Source organism: Somniosus microcephalus, chromosome 3 (genome assembly GCF_052327205.1).
Source record: "Somniosus microcephalus isolate GS21.2 chromosome 3, FLI_Smic_1.0, whole genome shotgun sequence".
NCBI classification, from domain to species: domain Eukaryota; kingdom Metazoa; phylum Chordata; class Chondrichthyes; order Squaliformes; family Somniosidae; genus Somniosus; species Somniosus microcephalus.
In genome coordinates, this window is record NC_140989.1 from 281,480,631 (window position 1) to 281,498,443 (window position 17,813).

The following is a 17,813-nucleotide window of genomic DNA, read 5'->3' on the forward strand; positions in this document are numbered from 1 at the left end:
TAACTGGCCCAGCCACATAAATACTGTGGCTACAAGAACAGGTCAGGGACTGGGTATTCTGCAGCAAGTGACTCACCTCCTGATGCCCCAAGGCCGTTCCACCATCTACAAAGCACAAGTCAGGAATGTGATGGAGTACTCTTCGCTTGCATGGATAAGTGCAGCTCCAACAACACTCAAGAAGCTCGACACCATTTAGGACAAAGCAGCCTGCTTGATCGGCACCCCATCCACCACCTTAAACATTCATTCCCTCCACCACCGGCGCACCGTGACTGCAGTGTGTGTACCATCTACAAGATGCATTGCAGCAACTTGCCAAGGCTTCTTCAACAGCACCTCCCAAAACCCACGACCTCTACAACCTAGAAGGACAAGGGCAGCAGACACATAGGAACACCACCACCTGCAAGTTCGCCTCTAAATCACACACCATCCCGACTTGGAAATATATCGCCGTTCCTTCATAGTCGCTGGGACAAAATCCTGGAATTCCCTACCTAAAAGCACTGTTGGGAGTACCTTCACCACTGGGACTGCAGAAGTCCAAGAAGGAGGCTCACCAGCACCTTCTCAAGGGCAAGTAGGGATGCACAATAAATGCTGGCCTTGTCAGCAGCGTCCACCTTGCGTGAATGAATTAAAAAAAAATCTTGCAGAGGTTGATTCAGAAGTGTCAGAATAGGTTAAACTGTGGAATTTGTCAAGTAGTTGCTCAAAAGTTGTTATCTAGCCTTTATGAACAAATGATCTATATCCTGGTGTATGTTTATGGAAGGATGGGGGTAGGATTGAAGGTTAATTTGAAAATAAGTGTGAAAAAAAAGAGTATTTCCATTCATTGAACACAGAAAACATCCCAGGGGGCTTCACAGAAAGTAATTCTGGTCCATAGTATGAGAGTTAGGAGAAATGTCAGGAAGATAGTTTAGAAGAAGGTTTTAAAGGTGGGACAAGAAGTAGTAAGGTACAGCGGACTTTAGGATAAAAAATCCAAAAAGCAGGGACAAGACGGCTAAAGGCTCTGCCACCAATAGTGAAGCAGAGAGGTGGGAGGATGCATAGAAGCCAAATTGAGAGGACCAAAGATCACAGGCTGGGATGTAGGGCTGAAGGTGGTTAGTCAAGGCCTTAAAATATATATATATACTAGCTGAAGTGCCCAGCGGTGCCGAGGGTTTTTTGAGGGCATGTTGTTGTTCTAAGAGAGAGAGAGAGAGAGACTGGGGGAAAGAGAGAGACTGGGGGAAAGAGAGAGAAAGAGAGAGACTGGGGGAAAGAGAGAGAGAAAGAGAGAGACTGGGGGAAAGAGAGAGAGAAAGAGAGAGACTGGGGGAAAGAGAGAGAAAGAGAGAGACTGGGGGAAAGAGAGAGAAAGAGAGAGACTGGGGGAAAGAGAGAGAAAGAGAGAGACTGGGGGAAAGAGAGAGAAAGAGAGAGACTGGGGGAAAGAGAGAGAAAGAGAGAGACTGGGGGAAAGAGAGAGAAAGAGAGAGACTGGGGGAGAGAGAGAGAGTGGGGGAGAGAGAGAGTGTGGGGGAGAGAGAGAGAGTGGGGGAGAGAGAGAGTGGGAGTGAGAGAGAGAGAGAGACTGGGAGTGAGAGAGAGAGAGAGACTGGGAGTGTGAGAGAGAGAGAGAGAGAGAGAGAGAGAGAGAGAGAGAGAGACTGGGAGTGTGAGAGAGGGGTAAAGGGGGGGTGGGGGAAAGGGTGGGTGGGGGAGGGAAGGGGGGTGGGGGAGGGAAGGGGGGGTGAAGGGGGAAAGGGGGTGGGGGGGAAAGGGGGGGGAGGGGGGGTGGGAGGGGGGTGTGGGAAGGGGGGAGGGGGGTGTGGAAGGGGGGGAGGGGGGTGTGTGGAAGGGGGGGAAAGGGTGTGTGTGGAAGGGGGGAAAGGGGGGGCGTGGGGCGGGGAGGGTGTTTGTGGGGGGGGAGAAGGGTGTTTGTGGGGGGGGAAGGGTGTTTGTGGGGGGGGAAAGGGTGTTTGTGGGGGGGGGAAAGGGTGTTTGTGGGGGGGGGAAAGGGTGTTTGTGGGGGGGGGAAAGGGTGTTTGTGGGGGGGGGGAAAGGGTGTTTGTGGGGGGGGGAAAGGGTGTTTGTGGGGGGGGGGAAAGGGTGTTTGTGGGGGGGGGGAAAGGGTGTTTGTGGGGGGGGGGAAAGGGTGTTTGTGGGGGGGGGAAAGGGTGTTTGTGGGGGGGGGAAAGGGTGTTTGTGGGAAGGGGGGGGAAGGTGGTGTGTGGGAGGGAGGGGGGGGAAGGGGGTGTGTGGGAGGGAAGGGGGGGGGGGAAGGGAGAGGGGGAGCCAGCAGACCCTCTCCCCTCTGCCAGTGTTGGTCCCTGTCTGGGCCGGAAGCCTGGGACTGGAGTTGCGCTGCCGGCCGTTGGAGAAGCCTAGGCCTCAGGCCCCTGCACTGACATGGCCCAGCCTACCTTTTAATACCTTGAAACATGAAACTTAAAGTACTTATAAAACATTTTTGGTAAATCTTTCTATAACATACACTTTACAACCTCACCAATCTTTTTAATAAAAAAGGGGGTCCTCACCTATCAGTGTGTTGTATCACAAACACCGCCGCTTGCTGTTCAGTTGGAAAGATTAGGCCCCGCCCACACACTCGATTGTCTCTCCAGGACCCGATTGGGAGCACTGAAGCCCCACCCACTCTATGTTCCTGTACTAAGATGGCCGCGCATACACTGTTACACACTGAATCAAAATGGCATCGCACTGAAACTTTTCGCCCTCCTTGACAAAGATGGCTGCCGTTAACCTGGGGCTGTCAGCAGAAGAAATCCCCTCAGCTGCAAACACGGGACCTTCAGATAATTATTCGGGGCTTGCGACCTACCCCCGTTGCTTATGAAGCCTCCCCACCTACCGACCCCGGGAATGGAGCGGAGGCAGCAGACCCTCTCCCCTCTACCAGTGTTGGTCCCTGTCTAGGCCGGGAGCCTGGGACTGGAGTTGCGCTGCTGGCGGTTGGAGAAGCCTAGGCCCCGGACCCCCGCACTGACATGGCCCTGAGAAATAAATCACATACTGGACTCATTTATTACATGCAAATTATATAATGAGTTAGTTGGGCTCCTAAGTACCAAATTTGTGCTGGATAAAATCCCCTCCACACACACAGAAAGTGGGAAAAATAAATCAATAGTTAGTTGTTAGGAATCAAGATGGCTGATACTCACCTCAGTTCAGAATGATAAGGCCCGCCCACACACGATGGTCAACCGTCAGGTCACTGAAGTGTAGGATTGGTCAATGGTCCGGTCACTCGACTGTAGGATGGCCCGCCCCCACTCGATGCAAATGAGCGGATAATGAGCGGAATTTTGAACTTTTTTGGATACCGTCGGCACAATTTTTGTCCAACCAAAAAGTAAATATGCCTACAAGAGTCCCCTAATGATGAGCTTTCTTTTCATATAACATACGTGTAGGTACGCTCTATAACTTTTGATTGTACAGCCGGACAGACAGACAGACAGAGAGAGAGACATACTGTTTTATATATATAGATATAGATAATATTTTTAAACAAGGTCAAAGTGAATTCTGAATTCAGGGAAGGTTGGTAATGACAGGAGTGAAGGGCAAGCGGGATGCAGGCAGCGGAGTTTTGGATGAACTGGAGTTTGTGTAGGTTGGAACTTAGGAGGCTAGTAAAGATGGTGTTGAGAACACTTTTCTGGTTTCAGCGGTAATGATCAGTCATGGTGATGAATTTGCATATATGCCAAGGAATCTCTCATGTAATGGATATGCCTTCCATTGTGGAGTATTGGAGCCTGCATCTTCATAGTTGGCTAAATGTTGTGCTGTTTTGGAAGACACTGGTGATAAGATGGTCATATATAACTTTGTATCATTAAATAGTGATGTTTCTGTATTGTGCTCTCCAGCATGCACTCTATACATATCAGGGTTTGCTTTTATAGCTGCTGCCTGCATCTCTGATAGACAAGTGCAAATGCAGTGAGGGATCAGGGCACACTGTGGTCCTGGAGTTCAAGTAAAGGATTTTGATCCAGTTCCTGAACATGCCTCCAAAGGCTGTTTACTTAAACTCTGGCAGAAGAAAATCCTACTTCATCTACAGGTAGTTGAATTACCTTTCCATATCCAGGAACAGTACGAGGGCAGGAGCATTGGTGCTACTAAAGTTGCGCACCACATTCTGCCAAACAAAACAATGGGCCAGAAATTAGGATCGGGTGCTTGCCGCGCGTGCAAGCCCCCGATGTGCACTCACCCGGCGCGCCGACATCTGAAGCCTGGGCCTGCTTGGAATTCCTGTCACTGGCCCGGTTCAGATGTCGGCGCGATGTGCTTGCCTGATCCAGCGGCGTAGTTAGTGCGATGTGCCGGCTGGGATCAGGTGAGCACTCTGCAGCCAATCAGGGGAGGGGAAACTTCATTCATGAGTTTGATAGTAAAGACTGTCAAACTCATGAAAAGTACGGGCGCCCAAAAGACTAGTTTAACTTTAAATAAAAATTTAAAAAACATCCCAATAATTAAATAAACTATAAATAACTTAAAAAAACTATTTTAAACAATTAATAAAATTTTTGAAAAAAATAATTTTTTACGAAATCAGGTCTAAAAATAAACTTACCTTACTGTAAAGTCCTTAAAAACAATGAAGCTGTGGAAAAAATGTAATAATTTTAAATAATAGACCACTTACCTTCAAGAATCCACTCCTTACGCCTCCTTTTTATATGTGTAAAAAGTTCAGGCCCTTGCACACGCGCAAACCTGTCAAAAAGGAAGTTCAACGCGTGCGCGCAGAGTCCTGCGCGCACGCGTTGGACCTCTGAACCCCTTGGAGGAAATGCCGGTTTCCCGCGCTTGCGCTGTGCATGCTGAAATCCGGCACTTCCAACGGGCCCACGCGTGAGTACCCCGTCCGTACTCACGCATTGGGACCGGAATTACTGGCCCATTAGTTGTCTTATGTTATCTGCCAAATAACATTACTACATTAAAGCCTGTTTGGTCCAGATACACTAGCCTGCGGGCCACTGCATCCAGTCAAGAGGCCAAAACTGTTGCTGTCTTCAAAGTATTGGGGAAGATGCCCAGCTGTTGTATGTTGTATAGTGCTGGTGTCAGTTTCAGAAGTAGAATGTTGCTGATTTCAGCTGAGCACCAGTCAGGCCCTGGGGCTTTCCTGGACTGCATGCACTTTACTGCTTTTTGGATCCTGCATATTTTACTTAAATTTAATTACCTTATACCTCTCATAATATGCACTGCAACTTTTATTTGAAAAAGTTAAGCAGGTTTCATATTTTGTTTGGCAGGATTTGCAAATTGCTTAGGTATTGTACTTCACGGAGCTATCAAAATAAAATCTGTCCTTAAAGCAACACTGTTACCACTTTCTTTTGGGAGAGGGTGAACTGCACTGTGTCATGACAACAACATGCATAATAGAATCATAAAATGATACAGCACAAAAGGAGGCAATTCGGCCCATTGTGAAAAAGTATCCAATACTCCCCTGTTCTTCCCCCATAGCCCTGCAAAGATTGCCCCTTCAAGTATTTATCCAATTCTTTTTTGACATTGCATTCCAGATCATCATAACTCGCTGTGTAAAAAAAATGGCATCACACCTCTGGTTCTTTTGTCAATTACTTTAAATCTATGTCCTCTGGTTACCGACCCTTGTACCACTGGAAACAGTTTCAAAACCCTTTATAATTTTGAACAGCTCCATTAAATCTCTCCTTAACCTTCTCTGCTCGAAGAACAACCTAAGTTTCTCTAGTCTGTCTACACAACTGAAGTCCCGCATCCCTGGTACCATTCTAGTAAATCTCCTCTGCACCCTCTCTAAGGCCTTGACACCCTTCTTAAAGTTTGATGCCCAGAATTGGGCACAATACTCCAGCTGGGGCCGAACCAGTGATTTATAAAGGTTTAGCATAACTTCCTTGCTTTTTTACTCCATGCCTCTATTGGAAAAGCCAAGGATCCAATATGCTTTTTTAACAACCTTCTGAACTTGTCAAAGATCTGTGTATATACACCCCAGCTGTCTCTGTTCCTGTACCCCCTTTAAAATTGTACCATTAGGTTTATATTGCCTCTCATCCTTCCTACCAAAATGCATCCCTTCACACCCAAGGAACACCACTGTATACTTCCCTCCAGTCTGAAAAAACAACTGTTCACCACTACTCTGCTTTCTGCCCCTTAGCCAGTTTTGTATCCACGCAGCCACTGCCCCTTTAATCACATGGGCTTCAATTTTGCTGACAAGTTTATGTGCCTACTTTATCAAACACCTTTTGAAAGTACATATACACATCAACCACAATACCTTCATCAACCCTCTCCGTTACTTCATCAATGCACTCAATCAAGTTAGTCAAACATGATTTGCCCTTTAATAAATCTGTGCTGACTGTCATTTATTAAGCAATATTTATCCAAGTGACAATGAATTTTTTCCCAGATTATGGGCTCAAAGTTTCCCCACCACAGACGTTAGGCTGACTGGCCTGTAGTTGCCGGGTTTATCCCTCTCCCCTTTTTTGAACAGGGGTGTAATATTTGTAATCCTCCAGTCTTCTGGCACCACTCCCATAACTAAGGAGGATTGGAAGATTGTGGCCAGAGCCTCTGCTATTTCCAACCTTACTTCCCTCAGCAACCTAGGATGCATCCCTTCTGTACTGGGTGACTTTTCTACTTTGAGCGTTACCAACCTTTTAAGTACCACCTCTTTATTTTCATCCAATCCAATTTCTCTACTACCTCCTCCTTTACTGTGACATTGGCAGCATCCTGTTCTTTAGTGAATACAGATGCAAAGTACTCAGTTCATACCTCAGTCATGCAATGGCATTTTTTTAATGTCAATTAAGTCACCCCTTGTAGCTACAAAAAAAAAATTCCAGCAAATTTATCAACACATTTTAAAATGCTTGGAAATATGGTTACAAAAGATTACTGAGCCAGGTAGTGTAAGGAGGCTGAAATTTCACACATGCGCACAGACACGGAGTTCAAATGGCACATTCACTGGGTTTATCTATCATGGCTTAGTAATTTTGAAGTACATTTTAAAAGTTTCAAAATGAAAACTCAGAACTGGTGTTCTTAATGGTTTAAACCTAAACATTAATTCCATTAGTTAGTGCTTACTTTCATTCTCTTCTCTTTGTCATATACTGTTTTCTCACCTGCATTGTAGAAGAGGTCAGGTCTTTCAAGAATGTCTCCTTCATGGATAAACGTCTCTATCCCATCATCACCATATATGTAGGGCTCACTTTCATCCATCTGGCGGTTCTCTACCATTTCCAGCCACTGAGAGTTGTGCCAGCGAAACTTCTCACTTTGAATTTTTTTGGCCCATTCTTCATCATATTCCTGTCAACATTTTAGACATGTTATACCATCTGAGTGATGAGGTGGGAATCCTCAGACATATTTATGGACATACCACATATCCTGGAGGGGGGGTTCCTTCCAACAGACTGTCTATGTAAACATAAACACCACTTAACCTCTTGAACTTTTCAGGAATACAATGAGCTCGTATAACTCTTGGTATTAAAAAATATTGTTTCATTTCCTCAACATATTAAAAAATGGAAAACGTGATCTGTGTCCTTTCTGGCTTTATTTTGATAAAATAAATCAAACTAAGAGGGTCTGAAGGCCAGTGCTCTGGAGGATTCACTTGCTCCTCTCTGCTACCCTAAATGCAAGTTATCTTTCTCCCAATTATCCCTGTTCAGCTCTATTAGCCATGCCACTGCTATAGAAACATAGAAGATAGGAGCAGGAGTAGGCCATTCGGCCCTTCGAGCCTGCTCCGCCATTCAATGTGATCACGGCTGATCATCCAAATTCAGTACCCTGTCCCTGCCTTTTCCCCATATCCCTTGATCCCTTTAGCCTCAAGAAATATATCCAACTCTTTCTTGAATATATTTAATGAACTGGCCTCCACCGCCCTCTGTGGCAGAGAATTCCACAGGTTCACCACTCTCTGGGTGAAGAAATTCCTCTTCATTTCAGTCCTAAATGGCTTACCCCTTATCCTTAGACTATGACCTCTGGTTCTGGACTCCCCGGCCATCAGAAACATCCTTCCTGCATCTAGTCTGTCCAGACCTGACAGAATTTTATAGGTTTCGATGAGATCCCCTCTCAATCTTCTAAACTCCAGTGAGTATAAGCCCAATCGACACAATCTCTCCTCATACGTCATTCCTGCCATCCCAGGTATCAGCCTGGTGAATCTTCGCTGCACTCCCTCCATGGCAAGAACGTCCTTCCTCAGGTAAGGTGACCAAAACTGCACACAATACTCAAGGTGCGGTCTCACCAAGGCCCTGTACAACTGTAGCAAGACATCCTTGTTCCTGTATTCGAACCCTCTTGCTACGAAGGCCAACATAGCATTTGCCTTCTTAACCGCCTGCTGCACCTGCATGCTTACCTTCAGCGACTGGTGCACAAGGACACCCAGGTCTCTTTGCATAAAGTGATCTAATATGAAACACACATGGTTTAAAATTTCCACAAGTTTTAGATCATTTATCAAAAACACTGCAAAAAATTTATACTGTACACTTAATATCTGTGTTTAGGTTAAAAAGCACACCATTTAGTGTAAGGATTTAGGCAGGTTAAGTGATTGGGCAAGAATGTGGCAGATAGAATATACACGTGGCAGATGGAATATAATGTGGAGAAGTGTGAAATTATCCACTTGGTAGGAAAAATAGAAAAGCAGAATATTTTTTAAAAAGGAGAGAGACTGGGAAATTTTGGTATTCAGGGGGACCTGGGTGTCCTTGTACACAAATCACAGAAAGTTAACATACATGTACAACAAGCAATTAGGAAAGCAAATGGTATGTTGGCCTTTATTACAAGAGGATTTGAGTATAAGAGTAAAGAAGTCTTACTGCAATTATATAGGGCCTTGGTGAGACCACACCTGGAGTACTGTGTACAGTTTTGGTCTCCTTATCCAAGGAAGGATATACTTGCCTTAGGCTGAGTGCAACATAAGTTTACTAGACTGATTCCAAGGATATGGGGATTGTTCAATGAGGAGAGATTGAGTGGACTAGGCCTATATTCTCTAGAGTTTAGAAGAATGAGAGGTGATCTCATTGAAACATATAAGTCTTAAGGGGCTTGACAGGTAGATGTTGGGAGGATGTTTCCCCTGGTTGAGTATAGAACTAGGGGTCACAGTCTCAGAATAAGAGGTTGGCCATTTAGGACTGAAATGAGGAGAAATTTCTTCACTCAAATGGTCGTGAATCTTTGGAATTCTCTACCCCGGACAGCTGTGGATGCTTAGTCATCGAGTTTAATTCAAGACAGAGAGATAGATTTTTGGATACTAAGTGAATCAAGGGATATGGGGATAGTGCAGGAAGATGGAGTTGAGATAGAAGATTAGCCATGATCTTATTGACTGGCGGAGCGGGCTCGAAGGGCTGTATGACCTATTCCTGCTCCTATTTCTTACGTTCTTGCTGAAAAGAAGTAATTTTCTACATTTGCAAATTCTATTGAGTAACCAATAATTCACAGCTGTACCAACTAACTTTAGCTGTATTTTTTAGGGTACATAAGGATCGACTCTTCCCTCTAATAGTGGTATTCAGAACAAGGGGACTAAACATTAGAATTCGAGTTAAGCCAGTTAAACGTGCAACCAGAAAACTTGTTTTCACACAAACAACTTGCATTTATATAGCGCTTTTAACATAGTAAAACATCCCAAGGCACTTCACAGCATGGTAATCAGACAAAAAAAAACTGACATTGAGTCAAAGAAGGAGGCATTAGGACAGGTGACCAAAAGCTTGGTCAAAGAGGTAGGTTTTAAAGAGGAGAGGCAGAGAGGTTTAGAGAGTGAATTCCAGAGCTTAGGGCCCAGACAGCTGGAGGCATGGCCGCCAATGGTGGGGCGGATGCGCAAGAGGCCGGAATTGGAGGAACGCAAAGTTTTTGGAGGGTTGTAGGGCTGGAGGCGGTTACATAGATAGATAGAGAAGGGTGAGTAAGAATGTGGAAGAGAGTTCTACAGGTGTTTAAAAAGGAGTAAAAGTATCAAGTTATGGATAAAAGGCAAGAAACCAGGATTCAAAAGGTAACAGCTACCATATCGATCAAAACAGCAGACATCTTTGGTTCACCAAATTTCTACTTTTGTTCCCATAAGCAGATAAAGCTCAGCATGGTGCCATTTCTATTATAATAAATAAAGATAGCAATACACCCTAGGCTGTGTTGAAATGGAATCTATATCTTCGATATAAATAAAATACCACATATCAGGAAAACGCAGTCACTAACTTCTGTACTATCATTTCATTGCATAGCACATTGGTGCAGCATGCGGTGTCCTTATACAATACAGAAACATGGATTTCCAAAGTATCAAACAGGCAAGAGTCAACCTGATTGTTTAAGCTGTATGACCTGCCTTCCTCCACGTTTTGTTTTTAATTTCTTCCACCTTTTCTCTGGATTCTGTCCCCCCTTTCCCTAGGGAAATACCAAAATGAAAACGAATTCTCTTCTCTAGCTAAATCGTTTCTAGAAGAATTCTGGAAATTAAATAATAGAAAGGGAAGCACAAGAACAAAAAAAAGGAGGTAATGGAGTTAGTGCTCCTCACATCAAGGCAATGTGATGGGGTGGCTCCAACTTCTTTATGGCCAGGGTCTGTATCTTATTTTGAAAGGTACTGGTGAAGTAGCACTTTGTGTAGTCTGTTTAAAGCCTCATTAGGCTACAGGGGACACACACCTTGTAAACGAACATTCTTGGCAGTTGTTTGGCTCTTTAAATACCTAAGATACAATCTGATTTTCCTCAAAGAAAGTCAAGACTCTCAATTGAATTATACTTTGACTTCGATAAGCAGATGTTGACCATAGATTGCCAACTTGACAGCGGCAACAATCAATCACTGGAGGAAGGAAGCACCATGACCACTTGCAACATTAAAAATAGTCACAAATCTTGCAATAAAGTGAGTAGAAAAAAAATTACATTATGCATTTTGGCACTTTTAGAAAGCAAGCCTGAAGGAAGACTTTCATGAAGCAGGGGCGGGGGTTGAAGGAGAAGTAGTATATTTCACTTACAACATAAAAGGAGAATTATCCAGTAGCAAATAAGGCATCACAAGTAAAGTTGAAGCAACGTTTTAACAGATGCTGGTAACACATTCTTCCGCATTATCAGAGAATAGACATTTGGGAATCTGTTTGCAGTTACACAGAAATCATCACTCATCAGCACAATTAGGGCAAACCATAAATGAAACACGAGGCATGCACTAAAACTTTACCACATCTGTTATGATAATTGCAAACTTTCTATATTTTTTTTGTCTGTTTCCTCTCTTCAACACCTCAGTGTTCATGTCACTCGTTTGAACCATATCTATCTGATTAACAATCTTGTAGGACAAACAAACTACTCCCTTCTGCCTCTCCTCCATATCAACTGATGAAAAACAGGTCTTCTTTCACTTTCATACATCTGGAGTTTGATGCGCTCGAGGTAAGGAGAATTACATTCCCACAGCAACATAAACACTGCAGTATATACACTTAACCCCAAATCAATTTCAGCAACTGATAAAAAAAAATATACATAATCATAATTCAAACATCTAACCTCATTAATGTTTGGCAACACATTCATATCAAAAGAGCAAATGTTGTGTAAAATGTGCATGGCCATAAAGATTGCTGGATAAACAATAAGCAGCAGTGAAAGAAGCCAGAGAATGAGCTGAGTCAGGAATTTAGTTGGGCTTACTGAACCAAACATGAAAACAAGTTCCTTCCTATGTACTAAATACATATAATAAAATACTGCAAATATAGATATAAAATATTATTAGAGGGGAAGGAAAAGTTAGGGGGTGATTTTTTTGATCAAAGTACTCCACATTTTTATAAAAGAAAAAAGCTACGTAATATAATTTTCTTGACAGTTTAGTAAAATTGTCAATTTAATTGACAAAATAGACATCGTAAAGTAGGTCTCCCTCCCTTCTACATTGTTTCAGTGAAGGTAAAATGAGCACCTCCATGCACCTTGGAGCAGCTCCGTAGACAAGAGCAGGAGCCATGACTTTAAGAGGCCGGAGAGCAACGGAACCCTGGGAAACAATGCTGCTGGCTGGGAATGCACATTCTCCAGCCAGCAGTGTGGTTTTCTTTGTAGTTGGGCAGCCCCAGAGTGCTTCTCAGGCCGGTTTGTAGTTGTGCCTCTTCTGTTTCCAGTGGAGCCACTCGGTGCACAGAACACACCCCATTAATTGAGGATCCTAGCATGGAGTGAACTTATTCCTGAGTGTGGAGATGCCGGAGTTGGACTGGGGTGGACAAATGTAAGAAGTCACACAACACCAGGTTATAGTCCAACAGCTTTATTTGAAATCACAAGCTTTCGGAGTTGACGAAGGAGCAGCGCTCCGAAAGCTTGTGATTTCAAATAAAGCTGTTGGACTATAACCTGGTGTTGTGTGACTTCTTACATTATTCCTGAGTGTCTATGCTGCCAAGAAAATTGATGTTTCTCCTAAAATCTGGAAAAAAAAATTCTCACATGTATATTACTTTCTTCCATATAAGGGGGAGTACATTTACAGAAACTTCTCTCTAACACCCGCCCGCCCCCTCCCCCCACCCATCATTTGTATATCAATACATGATGGTGTAATGAAACACAAAGGGACGGGACACAAACTGGCCACTAAAAGAAAGAGAGAGACAGCCACAAGTCTATAAAATCTAGTAAGAGTTCTCTAACATTGTCTTACTATTGGTGATTTGTACAAAAATTGTTGAGACAGTTGTCTGCAATACCAGATGGAGTAGATTTAGGGGAAAAGAAAGAAACTTGCTCCTGCATCCAGAAACATTCCAAATTTATTATTAGGTTGAATATTTAAGCATTTAAGGCACCTGCATTATACAATATTTCACTATTGATAATCTTAGCTCTGGATAGTTAGTGCTAATGTCCATAGACTCAGTGGGCACATAATTAGCATAAGGGCTAGAATCTTGTAACTAACAAAATATATCAAGGGGTTTCATGTTCCTTACCTATCTAATGGTGTAATTTTAAAGAATAAAGGGGAAACATTGGTTTTGACTGGAAACATTAGTAACTTCTCAAAATTAACAAGTCAGTCACTAACTCCACATGGTAACAATATGATATTCTCAGCAAATTTTCATCAAGCAAGGTCAATCTAAATCTAACTTGGAAAAGACTAAACTGAATGTTAGCAATCAAGTGGGTGAAACTAAAGCTGGAATTTTCAGCTGGTTGCCCTGTTGGTTGAATACTGGCAACTAAAGTTTACATTCTCGAGAAGGAGAGAGAAATAAACAGTCATGTATGGTATTAATTTAAGTGAACAGGATTTGACAACTAGAAAAAATAACACAAAGCCTGATGTTTGGCTGCAAATGGTTATGAGCCAGTTTAATTGAGGAATTAAGAAAAGGGTTGCATTCTTAATAAGTCCTAGCTTGTTCCTAACTTAGTAATTCCCACCGTGTACATGCCTGATTACACGTTTGTCTATCGAAAGCTATTATGACAGACAGGGTTCCAATGTACTTAGCAACTGCTATCCACTTCATCAAGTCAACATGCTTACCAGCACTGAAAAACCTGTAACTTCTATATAGTTTTAGAGTGTCAGTAAGCTGAAAAGCACACACAGGACTATTTGCCCAGGCAAATAGTTCAATTACATGTGAGGACAAACACCAAACAAATGTAATGAGTGCCAATCAACACAGTTTCTTCATATATTCAATTTTATACAAGAGGTATTATGCCAATAATTTGAAACAAAAACAGAAATGTTGAAAGTATACAGCAGAGTCATTAGCACCTGTAAAGAGAAAAGACTAGTTCACATTTTGGGTGTAGAGCCCTGACCAGTATTTATTTGTCTCCATGGGTCCATTACCATCTCATCTGGCTTCTAATACCTTTTATTGTCTCCTTTTCTTCTTTTGTTCGATCGCAGCTTTGCCTTCGATCTTTTTATTTTCTTTCCAGTTTTGAAGAAGGGTTTCAACCCGAAACGTCAACTCAAATTTCTCTCCACGGATGTTGCCTGACCTGCTGAGTTTTTCCAGCATTCTCTGTTGTTACTAATCTCCCTTTTCTCTTTACAGATGCTGACAGACATTATTTCCAAATTTCTGAATCATCAGTTTCGTCAGTACAGGTAGACTATCCTTTATCCGAAAACCTTGGGACCAGCTGTGTTTCGGTTTTCGGATTTCAGAAGGTTTTCATCTCTGTATCTGACAACAAACACTGTTGCTTAGCAACAGCTTGTAAACACTCGGGCCCTGCCTTGGAAGCGTCTCTGAAGCTGTTGCTAAGCTACAGAGACTCTTTCCACAGCATGACTGTTTAAAAAAGCTAGGGGAAGAAAAAAAAACTAACAAAACGGCTGCTAGAGTGAGGTTTTCGGCTCCCCCTGCTCCGTATCTGAATTCCTTGACTTAGCGGGGGTCTGGGGCTCGACTGCTGCCGCCAGCTGTGGGAAAGCCGGATATCGGCTGACTCCTACACTAAGCTGGCCCGCAAATCAGGTCGGGGGGGGGGGGGGGGGGAAAGAAAAGACTATCGGACGGGCTGCTGCAGCTATCGGATGGGCCGCTGTATTGTTGGGTTCACTCTCCCGGTACCGCCTTCACACTGCCTGGCTCGGCCTGCAATCTCCTACCCAGGAGGGAACTCTGTGACCCTCTGCCCTGCTCACAGGGAAAGGCAGAGCTCCCGGACCACTCCTGTCATGTTTGGCGCCACTCGGGTCATGTCGTGCGCACGACTTACGCTCCACGAAAAAACCTTTGGTTTTTAGAGGTTTTTGGAAGTGCGGATAAAGGATAGTCTACCTGTAATACTATTTAACTTCAACCTCAATGTTTGTTATTAAAGAAAAGCAAAACTCAGTGCTCTTTTAGTACATTTCTTAATCTTTACACCTAAAAGTGCAAGTGGTAAACGGTTCTCAAATGAAAACATGAGAAATGATGTCACTTACAAATGATATAAAGGGCTGGCAAGTTGTTGAGGATTGGGGTGAAATTGCAGAGATTCCGACCAAAGTATATTAATCAAATGTATTTTAAGTAGTCAAAATGCCAACAAAAATATATAACTTCCAGCATTTACTTCGGGGAGGAGCCACACTCTGAACTGGCCTGCATCAACGACAATGTAAAATATATTATACAGCACTGCTGACAAAAAGTGAATTACAAATATTAATCTGTAATAAAAGGTCGGTGAAAGGTTTTTGCCTTAATAGTAATATGTGCTCTTTCCTTTTATGGCCTTCTCCTCCAGAGCGCAAGACTGACTGTGCTTTAGATTTGTTTCCATTCATTTTAATGGCACAATCACAAAGATATTCTGGCAGTCCTTCTACAGCTTGTTGTTGAGAAAGAACCAACAGTATCCATACTTTCTCCCTTGCTCTCCAGAAGGCAAAAACTACTGCTGGGTACGGTTCCATGAGTGCTAACAGCTCTCTGGTACGTTAACCAAGTGAGCATTCTTCACGTGAGCCTATACAGTCTGTCAACACTTAATATTTGAACGTGGGGTGTTGGGGGGCGGAGGGGTTGTAATTACAGTCAACCTCTCCTGTCCTCAGGCAAAATCCACAGATACACTATTTATGGACCCATAATAGCAATCAGGAGCAGGAATTCTGGCAGACTTTCTACCTCAACAGCCCAGGAAAACTGCAGCCAAATGTACGACGTCTTCTGTTGCAGCTAACTGAGCACAGACCAGGGATCAACTATGGGACCTTCCTGGCTGCATGGCTAAATACCACATCATGTAGCAAGCACATTTATCCACTCAGCCATTTAAAGAAAAACATGATCTGCATATTATATTTCTAGAAATTGTGTAATATAGAGCAAAAAATTCAGCCCATTTAACTAATGTGCATGATTTAAGCATAAGGCTAGTTTGGACGAGGTTAAGAATGAATTTGAAAAAATACTGCACTTAATTTTGCTTGTAGAACTAACCCTGTCCTACTCAAAAAAAAAATCAGAAATTTCCCATTATTTTCACTGGATGTTCACAGTTAGCTTTGGTCGCTTTGGGTGGGAAAAGTTTACACCTTTGGGTTAGCCACCACTTACTCCCTTATATAGGAATATAAAGGCCCAATTAATCCGGACATCAAACTATGTATTTTTTCCACTTATAGTTCGGCAGTTTTCAACAGCTTTGAGAAACAGTAATCTCTCATTGATCAAAGGTATAACTCCATGGGAATCACTATGGTACTCCCAAATATGCAGATTTTCAATCATAGCTAGAGGTGCAAAATTTCCCTCATTATCTTGTTACATTGGATAAGCAAACAAGTCTCCAAGTAAATCAAATGCTTAAACTATAGTTCCCATTAATATATTTCCCTAGTCCTTTTTCTTCTAATTTTTGCCATCACTTTGAGCAGAAGAAAATAAAAGTCACCTTTGGGCTGCTCTCCAGCACCTTCTAGCAAATGGCCAACAGCAGTATAGGTGAGTGAAGCTGCTTTCAGCACAAACAGGCCAAGGAAAATAAACTACAGAGGGGGATTTGGACCCCCACCCCTCCCCCACGCAATCGCTACCAGCCATTACATTAGAAGTTAAATCTTTGAATTTGTAAATGTTTATCATTCACTCACCATTAGTCTTTACTGTTAAAAACCCAAGTACATTTTAACCTGTATATTTCACATTCACATCATTATCCACAGACTATGAACAGTCCATGATCTTTTGAACAAGGATCACTATGACTCATCCAATTTTGTAGGAAAATTACAGAAGAGTGCACAATTAGAGGAATCCATGGTCAAATCTCAAGTGTTTCAATTTTATTTTTTATTTATAACTGTTCCATTCCTTGGAGATCAAATCTCCATTACCTCAAAGATTTTCTTTGGCAAAATAAATTCATTCTATTCAAGGTCTGAATGCAAGAGACGCCATAACTTGTCTAAAGGCTTTACAATTGCTGGCTTCCCCACTAATAAAACAAATTGATAAAAACATTATAAATGATAAAACAGGAAAGAAAGAAATGAAAGAAAGACAGGAAAGAACAAATCTGCATTCATATAATGCCCCAATGGGGAACAAGGAAATCGCAGAGCAATTAAACTAATATTTTGGTTCTGTCTTCACGGAAGAGGACACAAATAACTTCCCAGAAATGCTAGGGAACCAAGGATCTAGTGAGAAAGAGCAATTAAAGGAAATTGGTATTAGTAAAAAAAATAGTGCTGGAGAAATTAATGGGACTGAAAGCTGATAAATCCCCAGAGCCTGATAATCTGCATCCCAGAGTACTAAAAGAGGTAGCCATGGAAATAGTGGATGCATTGGTTGTCATCTTCCATATTCTATAGAATTTTGGAACAGTTCCTGCAGATTGGAGGGTGGCAAATGTAACCCCACTATTTAAAAAAGGAGGGAGTGAGAAAACAGGGAACTACAGACCAATTAGCCTAACATCAGTAGTAGGGAAAATGCTAGAGTCTATTATAAAGGATGTGATAACAGGACACTTAGAAAATATCAACAGGATTAGACAAAGTCAACATGGATTTATGAAAGGGAAATCGTGTTTGGCAAACCTACTCGAGTTCTTTGAGGATGTAACTGGTAGAATAGATAAGGGAGAACCAGTGGATGTGGTGTATTTGGATTTTCAGAAGGCCTTTCAAAGTCCCACATAAGAGA

General features: G+C 42.7%; 1 protein-coding gene across 7 annotated transcripts in view; it reads right to left on the minus strand.

The window, feature by feature from the left end:
* The window catches only part of kifap3a (kinesin-associated protein 3a), a 249,575-nt gene that overhangs the window by 65,939 nt on the left and 165,823 nt on the right, over window positions 1-17,813 (minus strand). For all 7 annotated transcript variants that reach the window (XR_015077662.1, XM_085982637.1, XM_085982636.1 and 4 more), the window contains one exon: window positions 7,200-7,389. Coding sequence is in view for 6 of the 7 variants with exons in the window: in XM_085982637.1 (XP_085838763.1) it covers window positions 7,200-7,389 (190 nt within the window). In the remaining variant the exon portion in view is untranslated. The remainder of the gene's footprint in view (window positions 1-7,199; window positions 7,390-17,813) is intronic.